We start from the raw sequence: 14,786 nt of genomic DNA on the forward strand, positions 1-14,786 counted from the left end.
AGGAAGGAAGGAAGGAAGGAATAGTGGAGGAAGGAAGGAATAGTGGAGGAAGGAAGGAAGGAAGGAAGGAATAGTGGAGGAAGAAAGGAAGGAAGGAATAGTGGAGGAAGAAAGGAAGGAAGGAAGGAATAGTGGAGGAAGGAAGGAAGGTAGGAAGGAATAGTGGAGGAAGAAAGGAAGGAAGGAAAGAAGGAAGGAAGGAAGGAATAGTGGAGGAAGGAAGGAAAGAAAGAAGGAGGGAAGGAAGGAATAGTGGAGTAAGGAAGGAAGGAAGGAAGGAATAGTGGAGGAAGGAAGGAATAGTGGAGGAAGGAAGGAATAGTGGAGGAAGGAAGGAAGGAAGGAAAGAAGGAAGGAAGGAAGGAAGGAATAGTGGAGGAAGGAAGGAATAGTGGAGGAAGGAAGGAAGGAAGGAAGGAATAGTGGAGGAAGAAAGGAAGGAAGGAATAGTGGAGGAAGAAAGGAAGGAAGGAAGGAATAGTGGAGGAAGGAAGGAAGGAAGGTAGGAAGGAATAGTGGAGGAAGAAAGGAAGGAAGGAAAGAAGGAAGGAAGGAATAGTGGAGGAAGGAAGGAAAGAAAGAAGGAGGGAAGGAAGGAATAGTGGAGTAAGGAAGGAAGGAAGGAAGGAATAGTGGAGGAAGGAAGGAATAGTGGAGGAAGGAAGGAAGGAATAGTGGAGGAAGGAAGGAAGGAATAGTGGAGGAAGGAAGGAAGGAAGGAATAGTGGAGGAAGGAAAGAAGGAAGAGTGGAGGAAGGAAGGAAGAGTGGAGGAAGGAAGGAAGGAAGAGTGGAGGAAGGAAGGAAGGAAGAGTGGAGGAAGGAAGGAAGAGTGGAGGAAGGAAGGAAGAGTGGAGGAAGGAAGGAAGAGTGGAGGAAGGAAGGAAGGAAGAGTGGAGGAAGGAAGGAAGTAAGGAAGAGTGGAGGAAGGAAGGAAGAGTGGAGGAAGGAAGAGTGGAGGAAGGAAGGAAGGAATAGTGGAGGAAGGAAGGAAGGAAGGAAGGAAGAGTGGAGGAAGGAAGGAATAGTGGAGGAAGGAAGGAAGGAAGGAAGAGTGGAGGAAGGAAGGAAGAGTGGAGGAAGGAAGGAAGAGTGGAGGAAGGAAGGAAGGAAGAGTGGAGGAAGGAAGGAAGAGTGGAGGAAGGAAGGAAGGAAGAGTGGAGGAAGGAAGGAAGAGTGGAGGAAGGAAGGAAGACAGGAGGAAAAAGGAAGAGGAAGAGTGGAGGGAGGAAGGAATAGTGGAGGAAGGAAGGAATGAATGAATGAATATTGGAGGAAGGAAGGAAGGAAGGAAGGAAGGAATAAATAGTGGAGGAAGGAATAGTGGAGGAAGGAAGGAAGAAATAGTGGAGGAAAGAAGGAATAGTGGAGGAAGGAAGGAATAGTGGAGGAAGGAAGGAAGGAAGGAAGGAAGGAATAGTGGAGGAAGAAAGGAAGGAAGGAATAGTGGAGGAAGAAAGGAAGGAAGGAATAGTGGAGGAAGAAAGGAAGGAAGGAAGGAAGGAAGGAATAGTGGAGGAAGGAAGGAAGGAAGGTAGGAAGGAATAGTGGAGGAAGAAAGGAAGGAAGGAAAGAAGGAAGGAAGGAAGGAAGGAATAGTGGAGGAAGGAAGGAAAGAAAGAAGGAGGGAAGGAAGGAAGGAAGGAATAGTGGAGGAAGGAAGGAAGGAAGGAAGGAAGAGTGGAGGAAGGAAGGAATAGTGGAGGAAGGAAGGAAGGAAGGAAGAGTGGAGGAAGGAAGGAAGAGTGGAGGAAGGAAGGAAGGAAGAGTGGAGGAAGGAAGGAAGGAAGAGTGGAGGAAGGAAGGAAGACAGGAGGAAAAAAGGAAGAGGAAGAGTGGAGGGAGGAAGGAATAGTGGAGGAAGGAAGGAATGAATGAATGAATATTGGAGGAAGGAAGGAAGGAAGGAAGGAAGGAATAAATAGTGGAGGAAGGAATAGTGGAGGAAGGAAGGAAGAAATAGTGGAGGAAGGAAGGAAGGAAGAGTGGAGGAAGGAAGGAAGAGTGGAGGAAGGAAGGAAGAGTGGAGGAAGGAAGGAAGAGTGGAGGAAGGAAGGAAGGAAGGAAGGAAGAGTGGAGGAAGGAAGGAAGTAAGGAAGAGTGGAGGAAGGAAGGAAGAGTGGAGGAAGGAAGAGTGGAGGAAGGAAGGAAGGAATAGTGGAGGAAGGAAGGAAGGAAGGAAGGAAGGAAGGAATAGTGGAGGAAGAAAGGAAGGAAGGAATAGTGGAGGAAGAAAGGAAGGAAGGAATAGTGGAGGAAGAAAGGAAGGAAGGAAGGAAGGAATAGTGGAGGAAGGAAGGAAGGAAGGTAGGAAGGAATAGTGGAGGAAGAAAGGAAGGAAGGAAAGAAGGAAGGAAGGAAGGAAGGAATAGTGGAGGAAGGAAGGAAAGAAAGAAGGAGGGAAGGAAGGAAGGAAGGAATAGTGGAGGAAGGAAGGAAGGAAGGAAGAGTGGAGGAAGGAAGGAATAGTGGAGGAAGGAAGGAAGGAAGGAAGAGTGGAGGAAGGAAGGAAGAGTGGAGGAAGGAAGGAAGGAAGAGTGGAGGAAGGAAGGAAGGAAGAGTGGAGGAAGGAAGGAAGACAGGAGGAAAAAAGGAAGAGGAAGAGTGGAGGGAGGAAGGAATAGTGGAGGAAGGAAGGAATGAATGAATGAATATTGGAGGAAGGAAGGAAGGAAGGAAGGAAGGAAGGAAGGAATAAATAGTGGAGGAAGGAATAGTGGAGGAAGGAAGGAAGAAATAGTGGAGGAAGGAAGGAAGGAAGAGTGGAGGAAGGAAGGAAGAGTGGAGGAAGGAAGGAAGAGTGGAGGAAGGAAGGAAGAGTGGAGGAAGGAAGGAAGGAAGGAAGAGTGGAGGAAGGAAGGAAGTAAGGAAGAGTGGAGGAAGGAAGGAAGAGTGGAGGAAGGAAGAGTGGAGGAAGGAAGGAAGGAATAGTGGAGGAAGGAAGGAAGGAAGGAAGAGTGGAGGAAGGAAGGAATAGTGGAGGAAGGAAGGAAGGAAGGAAGAGTGGAGGAAGGAAGGAAGGAAGGAAGAGTGGAGGAAGGAAGGAAGAGTGGAGGAAGGAAGGAAGAGTGGAGGAAGGAAGGAAGGAAGAGTGGAGGAAGGAAGGAAGGAATAGTGGAGGAAGGAAGGAAGGAAGAGTGGAGGAAGGAAGGAAGGAAGGAAGAGTGGAGGAAGGAAGGAAGAGTGGAGGAAGGAAGAGTGGAGGAAGGAAGAGTGGAGGAAGGAAGGAAGGAAGGAATAGTGGAGGAAGGAAGGAATAGTGGAGGAAGGAAGGAAGGAAGAGTGGAGGAAGGAAGGAATAGTGGAGGAAGGAAGGAAGGAAGAGTGGAGGAAGGAAGGAAGTAAGGAAGAGTGGAGGAAGGAAGGAAGAGTGGATGAAGGAAGGAAGGAAGGAAGAGTGGAGGAAGGAAGGAAGGAAGAGTGGAGGAAGGAAGGAATAGTGGAGGAAGGAAGGAAGGAAGAGTGGAGGAAGGAAGGAAGTAAGGAAGAGTGGAGGAAGGAAGGAAGAGTGGATGAAGGAAGGAAGGAAGGAAGAGTGGAGGAAGGAAGGAAGGAAGAGTGGAGGAAGGAAGGAAGGAAGAGTGGAGGAAGGAAGGAAGGAAGAGTGGAGGAAGGAAGGAAGGAAGAGTGGAGGAAGGAAGGAAGATAGGAGGAAAAAAGGAAGAGGAAGAGTGGAGGGAGGAAGGAATAGTGGAGGAAGGAAGGAAGGAAGGAAGGAATAGTGGAGGAAGGCAATAGTGGAGGAAGGAAGGAAGAAATAGTGGAGGAAGGAAGAAATAGTGGAGGAAGGAAGGAATAGTGGAGGAAGGAAGGAATAGTGGAGGAAGGAAGGAAGGAAGGAAGGAATAGTGGAGGAAGGAAGGAAGGAATAGTGGAGGAAGGAAGGAAGGAAGGAATAGTGGAGGAAGAAAGGAAGGAAGGAATAGTGGAGGAAGAAAGGAAGGAAGGAAGGTAGGAAGGAATAGTGGAGGAAGAAAGGAAGGAAGGAAAGAAGGAAGGAAGGAAGGAAGGAATAGTGGAGGAAGGAAGGAAAGAAAGAAGGAAGGAAGGAATAGTGGAGGAAGGAAGGAAGGAAGGAAGGAAGGAATAGTGGAGGAAGGAATAGTGGAGGAAGGAAGGAAGGAAGGAATAGTGGAGGAAGGAATAGTGGAGGAAGGAAGGAAGGAATAGTGGAGGAAGGAAGGAAGGAATAGTGGAGGAAGGAAAGAAGGAAGAGTGGAGGAAGGAAGGAAGGAAGAGTGGAGGAAGGAAGGAAGGAAGAGTGGAGGAAGGAAGGAAGAGTGGAGGAAGGAAGGAAGGAAGAGTGGAGGAGGAAGGAAGGAAGGAAGGAAGGAAGAGTGGAGGAAGGAAGGAAGGAAGGAAGAGTGGAGGAAGGAAGGAATAGTGGAGGAAGGAAGGAAGGAATGAATAGTGTTGGAAGGAAGGAATAGTGGAGGAAGGAAGGAAGAGGAAGAGAGGAGGAAGGAAGGGGAAGAGAGGAGGATGGAAGGAAGGAATAGTGGAGGAAGGAAGGAAGGAAGGAAGGAATAGTGGAGGAAGGAAGGAAGGAAGGAATAGTGGAGGAAGAAAGGAAGGAAGGAAGGAATAGTGGAGGAAGGAAGGAAGGAAGGAATAGTGGAGGAAGGAAGGAAGGAAGGAAGGTAGGAAGGAATAGTGGAGGAAGGAATAGTGGAGGAAGGAAGGAAGGAATAGTGGAGGAAGGAAGGAAGGAATAGTGGAGGAAGGAAGGAAGAGTGGAGGAAGGAAGGAAGAGTGGAGGAAGGAAGGAAGGAAGGAAGAGTGGAGGAAGGAAGGAAGGAAGGAAGGAAGAGGAAGAGAGGAGTAAGGTAGGAAGGAAGAGTGGAGGAAGGAAGGAAGGAAGAGTGGAGGAAGGAAGGAAGGAAGAGTGGAGGAAGGAAGGAAGGAAGAGTGGAGGGAGGAAGGAAGGAAGAGTGGAGGGAGGAAGGAAGGAAGAGTGGAGGGAGGAAGGAAGGAAGAGTGGAGGGAGGGAGGAAGGAAGAGTGGAGGGAGGGAGGAAGGAAGGAAGGAAGAGTGGAGGGAGGGAGGAAGGAAGAGTGGAGGAAGGAAGGAAGGAAGAGTGGAGGAAGGAAGGAAGGAAGGAAGGAAGGAAGAGTGGAGGAAGGAAGGAAGGAAGGAAGGAAGGAAGGAAGGAAGAGTGGAGGAAGGAAGGAAGGAAGGAAGAGTGGAGGAAGGAAGGAAGGAAGGAAGGAAGGAAGAGTGGAGGAAGGAAGGAAGGAAGGAAGGAAGAGTGGAGGAAGGAAGGAAGGAAGGAAGGAATAAAGGAAGGAATAGTGGAGGAAGGAATAAAGGAAGGAAGAGTGGAGGAAGGAAGGAAGGAAGAGTGGAGGAAGGAAGGAAGGAAGGAAGAGTGGAGGAAGGAAGGAAGGAAGGAAGGAAGAGTGGAGGAAGGAAGGAAGTAAGGAAGAGTGAAGGAAGGAAGGAAGAGTGGAGGAAGGAAGAGTGGAGGAAGGAAGGAAGGAAGAGTGGAGGAAGGAAAGAAGGAAGGAAGAGTGGAGGAAGGAAGGAAGGAATAGTGGAGGAAGGAATAGTGGAGGAAGGAAGGAAGACAGGAGGAAAAAAGGAAGAGGAAGAGAGGAGGAAGGAAGGAATGAATAGTGGAGGAAGGAAGGAATAGTGGAGGAAGAAAGGAATGAATGAATATTGGAGGAAGGAAGGAATAGTGGAGGAAGGAATAGTGGAGGAAGGAAGGAAGACAGGAGGAAAGAAGGAAGGAAGGAATAGTGGAGGAAGGAAGGAAGAAATAGTGGAGGAAGGAAGGAAGGAAGGAAGAAATAGTGGAGGAAGGAAGGAAGGAAGGAATAGTGGAGGAAGGAAGGAAGGAAGGAATAGTGGAGGAAGGAAGGAAGGAATAGTGGAGGAAGGAAGGAAGGAATAGTGAAGGAAGGAAGGAAGGAATAGTGGAGGAAGGAAGGAAGGAATAGTGGAGGAAGGAAGGAAGGAATAGTGGAGGAAGGAAGGAATGAATAGTGGAGGAAGGAAGGAAGGAAGGAAGGAAGGAAGGGAGGAAGGAAGGGAGGGAGGAAGGAAGGGAGGAAGGAAGGGAGGAAGGAAGGAATAGTGGAGGAAGGAAGGAAGAGGAAGAGAGGAGGAAGGAAGGAAGGAATAGTGGAGGAAGGAAGGAAGGAATAGTGGAGGAAGGAATAGTTGAGGAAAGAAGGAAGGAAGGAAGAGAGGAGGAAGGTAGGAAGGAAGGAATAGTGGAGGAAGGAAGGAAGGAATAGTGGAGGAAGGAAGGAAGGAATAGTGGAGGAAGGAAGGAAGGAATAGTGGAGGAAGGAAGGAAGGAATAGTGGAGGAAGGAAGGAAGGAGTAGTGGAGGAAGATAGGAAGGAATAGTGGAGGAAGATAGGAAGGAATAGTGGAGGAAGATAGGAAGGAATAGTGGAGGAAGGAAGGAAGAGGAAGAGAGGAGGAAGGAAGGAATAGTGGAGGAAGGAAGGAAGGAATAGTGGAGGAAGGAAGGAAGGAATAGTGGAGGAAGGAAGGAAGGAATAGTGGAGGAAGGAAGGAAGGAATAGTGGAGGAAGGAAGGAAGGAATAGTGGAGGAAGGAAGGAAGGAAGGAATATTGGAGGAAGGAAGGAAGGAAGGAATATTGGAGGAAGGAAGGAAGGAAGGAATATTGGAGGAAGGAAGGAAGGAAGGAATATTGGAGGAAGGAAGGAAGGAAGGAAGGAAGGAAGGAATAGTGGAGGAATAGTGGAGGAATAGTGGAGGAAGGAAGGAATAGTGGAGGAAGGAAGGAATAGTGGAGGAAGGAAGGAAGGAAGGAAGGTAGGAAGGAATAGTGGAGGAAGGAAGGAAGGAATAGTGGAGGAAGGAAGGAAGGAATAGTGGAGGAAGGAAGGAATAGTGGAGGAAGGAAGGAATAGTGAAGGAAGGAAGGAATAGTGGAGGAAGGAATAGTGGAGGAAGGAATAGTGAAGGAAGGAAGGAAGGAATAGTGGAGGAAGGAATAGTGGAGGAAGGAATAGTGGAGGAAGGAAGGAAGGAATAGTGGAGGAAGGAAGGAAGGAATAGTGGAGGAAGGAAGGAAGGAAGGAAGGAATAGTGGAGGAAGGAAGGAAGGAATAGTGGAGGAAGGAAGGAAGGAATAGTGGAGGAAGGAAGGAAGGAAGGAATATTGGAGGAAGGAAGGAAGGAAGGAAGGAAGGAAGGAAGGAAGGAATAGTGGAGGAATAGTGGAGGAAGGAAGGAATAGTGGAGGAAGGAAGGAATAGTGGAGGAAGGAAGGAAGGAAGGAAGGTAGGAAGGAATAGTGGAGGAAGGAAGGAAGGAATAGTGGAGGAAGGAAGGAAGGAATAGTGGAGGAAGGAAGGAAGGAATAGTGGAGGAAGGAAGGAATAGTGGAGGAAGGAAGGAATAGTGAAGGAAGGAAGGAATAGTGGAGGAAGGAATAGTGGAGGAAGGAAGGAAGGAATAGTGGAGGAAGGAATAGTGGAGGAAGGAATAGTGGAGGAAGGAAGGAAGGAATAGTGGAGGAAGGAATAGTGGAGGAAGGAATAGTGGAGGAAGGAAGGAAGGAATAGTGGAGGAAGGAAGGAATAGTGGAGGAAGGAAGGAATAGTGAAGGAAGGAAGGAATAGTGGAGGAAGGAATAGTGGAGGAAGGAATAGTGAAGGAAGGAAGGAAGGAATAGTGGAGGAAGGAATAGTGGAGGAAGGTAGGAAGGAAGGAAGGAAGGAAGGAATAGTGGAGGAAGGAATAGTGGAGGAAGGTAGGAAGGAAGGAAGGAAGGAAGGAATAGTGGAGGAAGGAAGGAAGGAAGGTAGGAAGGAATAGTGGAGGAAGGAAGGAAGGAATAGTGGAGGAAGGAATAGTGGAGGAAGGAAGGAAGGAAGGAATAGTGGAGGAAGGAAGGAAGGAAGGAAGGAATAGTGGAGGAAGGAAGGAAGGAATAGTGGAGGAAGGAATAGTGGAGGAAGGAAGGAAGGAAGGAAGGAAGAAGAGGAGGGAAGGAAGGGAGGAAGAAGAGGAGGGAAGGAAGGAAGGAAGGAAGGAAGGAAGGAAGGAGAAGAGGAGGGTAGGAAGGAAGGAAGGAGAAGAGGAGGGTAGGAAGGAAGGAAGGAGAAGAGGAGGGTAGGAAGGAAGGAAGGAAGGAAGAAGAAGAGGAGGGTAGGAAGGAAGAAGAGGAGGGTAGGAAGGAAGGAAGAAGAAGAGGAGGGTAGGAAGGAAGGAAGAAGAAGAGGAGGGTAGGAAGGAAGAAGAAGAGGAGGGTAGGAAGGAAGAAGAAGAGGAGGGTAGGAAGGAAGAAGAAGAGGAGGGTAGGAAGGAAGAAGAAGAGGAGGGTAGGAAGGAAGAAGAAGAGGAGGGTAGGAAGGAGACGACGAGAGGAGGGTAGGAAGGAGACGACGAGAGGAGGGTAGGAAGGAGACGACGAGAGGAGGGTAGGAAGGAGACGACGAGAGGAGGGTAGGAAGGAGACGACGAGAGGAGGGTAGGAAGGAGACGAGAGGAGGGAAGGAAGGAGACGACGAGAGGAGGGAAGGAAGGAGACGACGAGAGGAGGGAAGGAAGGAGACGACGAGAGGAGGGAAGGAAGGAGACGACGAGAGGAGGGAAGGAAGGAGACGACGAGAGGAGGAAGGAAGGAGACGACGAGAGGAGGAAGGAAGGAGACGACGAGAGGAGGAAGGAAGGAGACGACGAGAGGAGGAAGGAAGGAGACGACGAGAGGAGGAAGGAAGGAGACGACGAGAGGAGGAAGGAAGGAGACGACGAGAGGAGGAAGGAAGGAGACGACGAGAGGAGGAAGGAAGGAGACGACGAGAGGAGGAAGGAAGGAGACGACGAGAGGAGGAAGGAAGGAGACGACGAGAGGAGGAAGGAAGGAGACGACGAGAGGAGGAAGGAAGGAGACGACGAGAGGAGGAAGGAAGGAGACGACGAGAGGAGGAAGGAAGGAGACGACGAGAGGAGGAAGGAAGGAGACGACGAGAGGAGGAAGGAAGGAGACGACGAGAGGAGGAAGGAAGGAGACGACGAGAGGAGGAAGGAAGGAGACGACGAGAGGAGGAAGGAAGGAGACGACGAGAGGAGGAAGGAAGGAGACGACGAGAGGAGGAAGGAAGGAGACGACGAGAGGAGGAAGGAAGGAGACGACGAGAGGAGGAAGGAAGGAGACGACGAGAGGAGGAAGGAAGGAGACGACGAGAGGAGGAAGGAAGGAGACGACGAGAGGAGGAAGGAAGGAGACGACGAGAGGAGGAAGGAAGGAGACGACGAGAGGAGGAAGGAAGGAGACGACGAGAGGAGGAAGGAAGGAGACGACGAGAGGAGGAAGGAAGGAGACGACGAGAGGAGGAAGGAAGGAGACGACGAAGAGAGGAGGGAGGAAGGAGACGACGAAGAGAGGAGGGAGGAAGGAGACGACGAAGAGAGGAGGGAGGAAGGAGACGACGAAGAGAGGAGGGAGGAAGGGGACGACGAGAGGAGGAAGGAAGGAGACGACGAAGAGAGGAGGGAGGAAGGGGATGAGGAAGAGAGGAGGGAGGAAGGGGAAGAGGAAGGGGAAGAGGAGATCTTACCAGAGGACAAAAAAACAAAACGCAGAAGTCTACATAAACCTGAAGTGAGGCCTGATTGAGGGCACATGCTATGTTTTTGGGGGTTGTGTGTTTTTTTTCTTTTTTTATTTACTCCACTGTTTGCTAATCAGAGCTGTGAATTTGCTCCAGACATTGCTCAGTGAGCTGCGGCATCATCTCGTCAGAATCAGCACGCGTCACTTCTAGCGCAATTTCTTTTGCGTCGTACCTGCATTACAATGGCCGCCACTCCCCAAACTCAGAGAAACCGCATCACGCACAATGTCAGCTTCAATTTGTCTTTATAGAAATGTTTTGCATTTACAGATATGAATGTTACAAAATGATTTGGTTTCCTCCATAGAAGAAACTAGGATTCTTCCCCTCCAAAAGAGGATCGGGGTTGGCATCTACATTCCGCATTAGTCTTCACCAGGGGGTACACGAGCTCTGTACTGCCCTCCGGTAGCCGCATTCTGCACAGTTTTTCCAGGACCCAAAAAAAAGGTTGTGCAAAGATTTCATTAGTGAGGTCCAATTTCGTTACGGATGGGAACACAGTATTATGAGAAATGTGCAGTCTATGTGAAGGACTCGTGGATAACCTCAGCCGAGAAGACGCCCGAATGTCAAGCTCCTCTTAAGTCTCCCTCATGCGACCCAGCAGCAGAGCGTTCTCTTGTTTAATGGCCTTGTAATCTTCCAAGATCTTCTGCAGATTACTCAGAGTCTTCTTAGCCGCCTCGGTCTCTATCTGCAGAGAGAAGGCAGCAAAAAAAAAAGGACAAAGCTGTCAGTGGTCATCACATAGTGGTAACACATTGATGTGTGCACTACAACTCCCAGCATGCTCTGTTACACACTTCATCAATCAATAAATACATTATCTGTGTCCGAGATGTGACCGCTGCAGCTAAACAAAAGAGACCAGGGCAGCGGTGGTAACACACATTTGGACCCGGGTAGGGTGATTAAAGCACGGTTTGTTGATTAAACTGAGCCTAAGGGAAAACGTTTTTTTTTGTTTTTTTTTTTAAGGGGACAAATTCTATACAGCGGGTACGGAAGGTATTCAGACCCCTTTAAATTTTTCATTGCAGCCATTTGGTAAATTCATTTTTTTTCTCATTAACGTACACTATGCACCCCATCCCCCATCTTGACAGAAACCCCCCCCCCCCCCCGCAGAAATGTAGAAATTTTTGAAATATCACGTGGTCATAAGTATTCAGACCCTTTGCTCAGTATTGAGTAGATGCGTCCTAATCTGAGAGCAGCATAACGAAGGGGCATAAACCCTGATTCCAGGGACGTGTCACTTACTGGGCTCCTTAGTTTTGATAAAAATCACTGTTTAATCAGCAGGAGATTATCATCACAGGACTATTTATGAGCTCTGTATAACTGCTAGATCTGCAGCAAAAAAAACCCCAAAAAAACCCACAAAAACCCAACCCACTAATTTTATCAAAATGACAGCAAACAGTGCTGGAATCAGGGTCTCTGCCCCTACATTATGCTGCTCTCAGATGGAGGAGCAAAAACCTGGTGATAGATTCCCATTAAAAAACAATTCCCGTGGCTGGCTCCTGCTCTGGTTTTCCGTGCGGACTTTCTTCTGGATTGATACTGGAATCCACACACAGGAGTGTACGGGTAAGCTGGCTTTGAAAACTATTTAGTTTTTTGTATTAAAAAACAATAGCGGCCACCAAAAGGACCACAATTTACCTGCTCTTCTAAATCTCGGATCTCTCTCAAAATGGTTCCAGTGTCCTCTATGGTTTGGATTAGCTGGCTGCAATTCTAAAAAGGAAGAAAAAAAGGTGAAACCATGTAAAAGGTAATACGGACCACACAAAGAAGGGAATTTTGTTACTTACCGTAAATTCCTTTTCTTCTAGCTCCTATTGGGAGACCCAGACGATTGGTGTATAGCTACTGCCTCCGGAGGCCACACAAAGCATTACACTAAAAAGTGTAAGGCCCCTCCCCTTCTGGCTATACACCCCCCGTGGGATCACGGGCTGCTCAGTTTTAGTGCTAAAGCAAGAAGGAGGAAAGCCAATAACTGGTTTAAACAAATTCACTCCGAGTAACATCGGAGAACTGAAAACCGTTCAACATGAACAACATGTGTACCCGAAAAAACCAAAAATCCCGAAGGACAACAGGGCGGGTGCTGGGTCTCCCAATAGGAGCTAGAAGAAAAGGAATTTACGGTAAGTAACAAAATTCCCTTCTTCTTCGGCGCTCCATTGGGAGACCCAGACGATTGGGACGTCCAAAAGCAGTCCCTGGGTGGGTAAAGAAATACCTCATGTTAGAGCTGCAAAGACAGCCCTTCCCTACGGGGAGGCAACTGCCGCCTGCAGGACTCTTCTACCTAGGCTGGCGTCCGCCGAAGCATAGGTATGCACCTGATAATGTTTGGTGAAAGTGTGCAGACTCGACCAGGTAGCTGCCTGGCACACCTGTTGAGCCGTAGCCTGGTGTCGTAATGCCCAGGACGCACCCACGGCTCTGGTTGAGTGGGCCTTTAGCCCTGAAGGAACCGGAAGCCCAGCAGAACGGTAGGCTTCAAGAATTGGTTGTTTGATCCATCGAGCCAGGGTGGCTTTGGAAGCCTGCGACCCTTTGCGCTTACCAGCGACAAGGACAAAGAGTGCATCGGAGCGGCGCAGGGGCGCCGTGCGGGAAATGTAGATTCTGAGTGCTCTCACCAGATCTAACAAATGTAAATCCTTCTCATACCGATGAACTGCATGAGGACAAAAGGAAGGCAAGGAGATATCCTGATTTAGATGAAAAGAGGATACCACCTTAGGGAGAAACTCCTGAATGGGGCGCAGCACTACCTTGTCCTGGTGGAAGACCAGGAAAGGAGCCTTGGATGACAGCGCTGCTAGCTCAGACACTCTCCGAAGAGATGTGATCGCTACCAGAAAAGCCACTTTCTGTGATAGTCGAGAAAGTGAAACATCCCTCAGAGGCTCGAAGGGCGGCTTCTGGAGGGCAACTAGTACCCTGTTCAGATCCCATGGATCTAACGGCCGCTTGTACGGGGGTACGATATGACAAACCCCCTGCAGGAACGTGCGCACCTTAGAAAGTCGTGCTAGACGCTTCTGAAAAAAGACGGATAGCGCCGAGACTTGCCCTTTAAGGGAGCCGAGCGACAAACCTTTTTCTAACCCAGATTGCAGGAAAGAAAGAAAAGTAGGCAATGCAAATGGCCAGGGAGACACTCCCTGAGCAGAGCACCAGGATAAGAATATCTTCCACGTTCTGTGGTAGATCTTAGCAGACGTGGGCTTCCTAGCCTGTCTCATGGTGGCAACGACCCCTTGGGATAATCCTGAAGACGCCAGGATCCAGGACTCAATGGCCACACAGTCAGGTTCAGGGCCGCAGAATTCCGATGGAAAAACGGCCCTTGGGACAGTAAGTCTGGTCGGTCTGGTAGTGCCCACGGTTGGCCGACCGTGAGATGCCACAGATCCGGGTACCACGACCTCCTCGGCCAGTCTGGGGCGACGAGTATGACGCGGCTGCAATCGGATCTGATCTTGCGTAGCACTCTGGGCAAGAGTGCCAGAGGTGGAAACACATAAGGGAGCCGGAACTGCGACCAATCTTGCACCAAGGCGTCTACCGCCAGAGCTCTTTGATCGCGAGACCGCGCCATGAAGGTCGGGACCTTGTTGTTGTGCCGAGACGCCATTAGGTCGACATCCGGCACCCCCCAGCGGTGACAGATTTCCTGAAACACGTCTGGGTGAAGGGACCACTCCCCTGCGTCCATACCCTGGCGACTGAGGAAGTCTGCTTCCCAGTTTTCCACGCCCGGGATGTGAACCGCGGATATGGTGGATGCTCTGTCCTCCACCCACATCAGAATCCGCCGGACTTCCTGGAAGGCTTGCCGACTGCGTGTCCCTCCTTGGTGGTTGATGTATGCCACCGCTGTGGAGTTGTCCGACTGAATTCGGATCTGCTTTCCTTCCAGCCACTGCTGGAAGGCTAGTAGGGCCAGATACACTGCCCTGATTTCCAGAACATTGATCTGAAGGGTGGACTCCTGCTGAGTCCACGTACCCTGAGCCCTGTGGTGGAGAAAAACTGCTCCCCACCCTGACAGACTCGCGTCCGTCGTGACTACTGCCCAGGATGGGGGTAGGAAGGATCTTCCCTGTGATAAAGAGGTGGGAAGAAGCCACCACTGCAAAGAGTCCTTGGTCGTCTGGGAAAGGGAGACTTCCCTGTCCAGGGATGTTGACTTCCCGTCCCATTGGCGGAGAATGTCCCACTGAAGTGGGCGCAGATGAAACTGCGCAAACGGGACTGCCTCCATTGCTGCCACCATCTTCCCTAGGAAGTGCATGAGGCGCCTTAAGGGGTGCGACTGACCTTGAAGGAGAGACTGCACCCCTGTCTGTAGTGACCGCTGCTTGTCCAGCGGAAGCTTCACTATCGCTGAGAGAGTATGAAACTCCATGCCAAGATACGTTAGTGATTGGGTCGGTGACAGATTGGACTTTGAAAAGTTGATGATCCACCCGAAAGTCTGGAGAGTCTCCAGCGCAACATTCAGGCTGAGTTGGCATGCCTCTTGAGAGGGTGCTTTGACAAGTAGATCGTCCAAGTAAGGGATCACCGAATGTCCCTGAGAGTGCAAGACTGCTACCACTGCCGCCATGACCTTGGTGAAAACCCGTGGGGCTGTCGCCAGACCAAATGGCAGAGCTACGAATTGTAGATGGTCGTCTCCTATCACGAAACGTAGAAAGCGTTGGTGCTCTGTAGCAATCGGCACGTGGAGATAAGCATCTTTGATGTCTATTGATGCAAGGAAATCTCCTTGAGACATTGAGGCAATGACGGAGCGGAGGGATTCCATCCGGAACCGCCTGGCGTTCACATGCTTGTTGAGCAGTTTTAGGTCCAGAACAGGACGGAATGAGCCGTCCTTTTTTGGCACCACAAAGAGATTGGAGTAAAAACCTTGCCCTTGTTCCTGAAGAGGAACAGGGATCACCACTCCTTCTGCTCTTAGAGAGCCCACCGCCTGCAGAAGGGCATCTGCTCGGTCGGGATGTGGGGAAGTTCTGAAGAACCGAGGCGGAGGACGAGAACTGAACTCTATCCTGTACCCGTGAGACAAAATGTCTGTTACCCACCGGTCCTTGACCTGTGGCAGCCAAATGTCGCAAAAGCGGGAGAGCCTGCCACCGACCGAG

General features: G+C 49.9%; 1 protein-coding gene across 1 annotated transcript in view; it reads right to left on the reverse strand.

The window, feature by feature from the left end:
* Positions 1-9,836: 9,836 nt before the first annotated feature.
* Positions 9,837-14,786, reverse strand: part of CCDC22 (CCC complex scaffolding subunit CCDC22) — a 33,911-nt gene continuing 28,961 nt past the window's right edge. Inside the window, exons 16-17 of the mRNA XM_075322885.1 lie at positions 11,278-11,352; positions 9,837-10,300 (exon numbers count right to left, since the gene is read on the reverse strand). Of these exons, the coding sequence (XP_075179000.1) occupies positions 10,187-10,300; positions 11,278-11,352 (189 nt within the window). The 3' untranslated portion in view covers positions 9,837-10,186. The remainder of the gene's footprint in view (positions 10,301-11,277; positions 11,353-14,786) is intronic.

The sequence above is a fragment of the Anomaloglossus baeobatrachus genome, chromosome 9 (genome assembly GCF_048569485.1).
Source record: "Anomaloglossus baeobatrachus isolate aAnoBae1 chromosome 9, aAnoBae1.hap1, whole genome shotgun sequence".
NCBI classification, from domain to species: Eukaryota; Metazoa; Chordata; class Amphibia; order Anura; family Aromobatidae; genus Anomaloglossus; species Anomaloglossus baeobatrachus.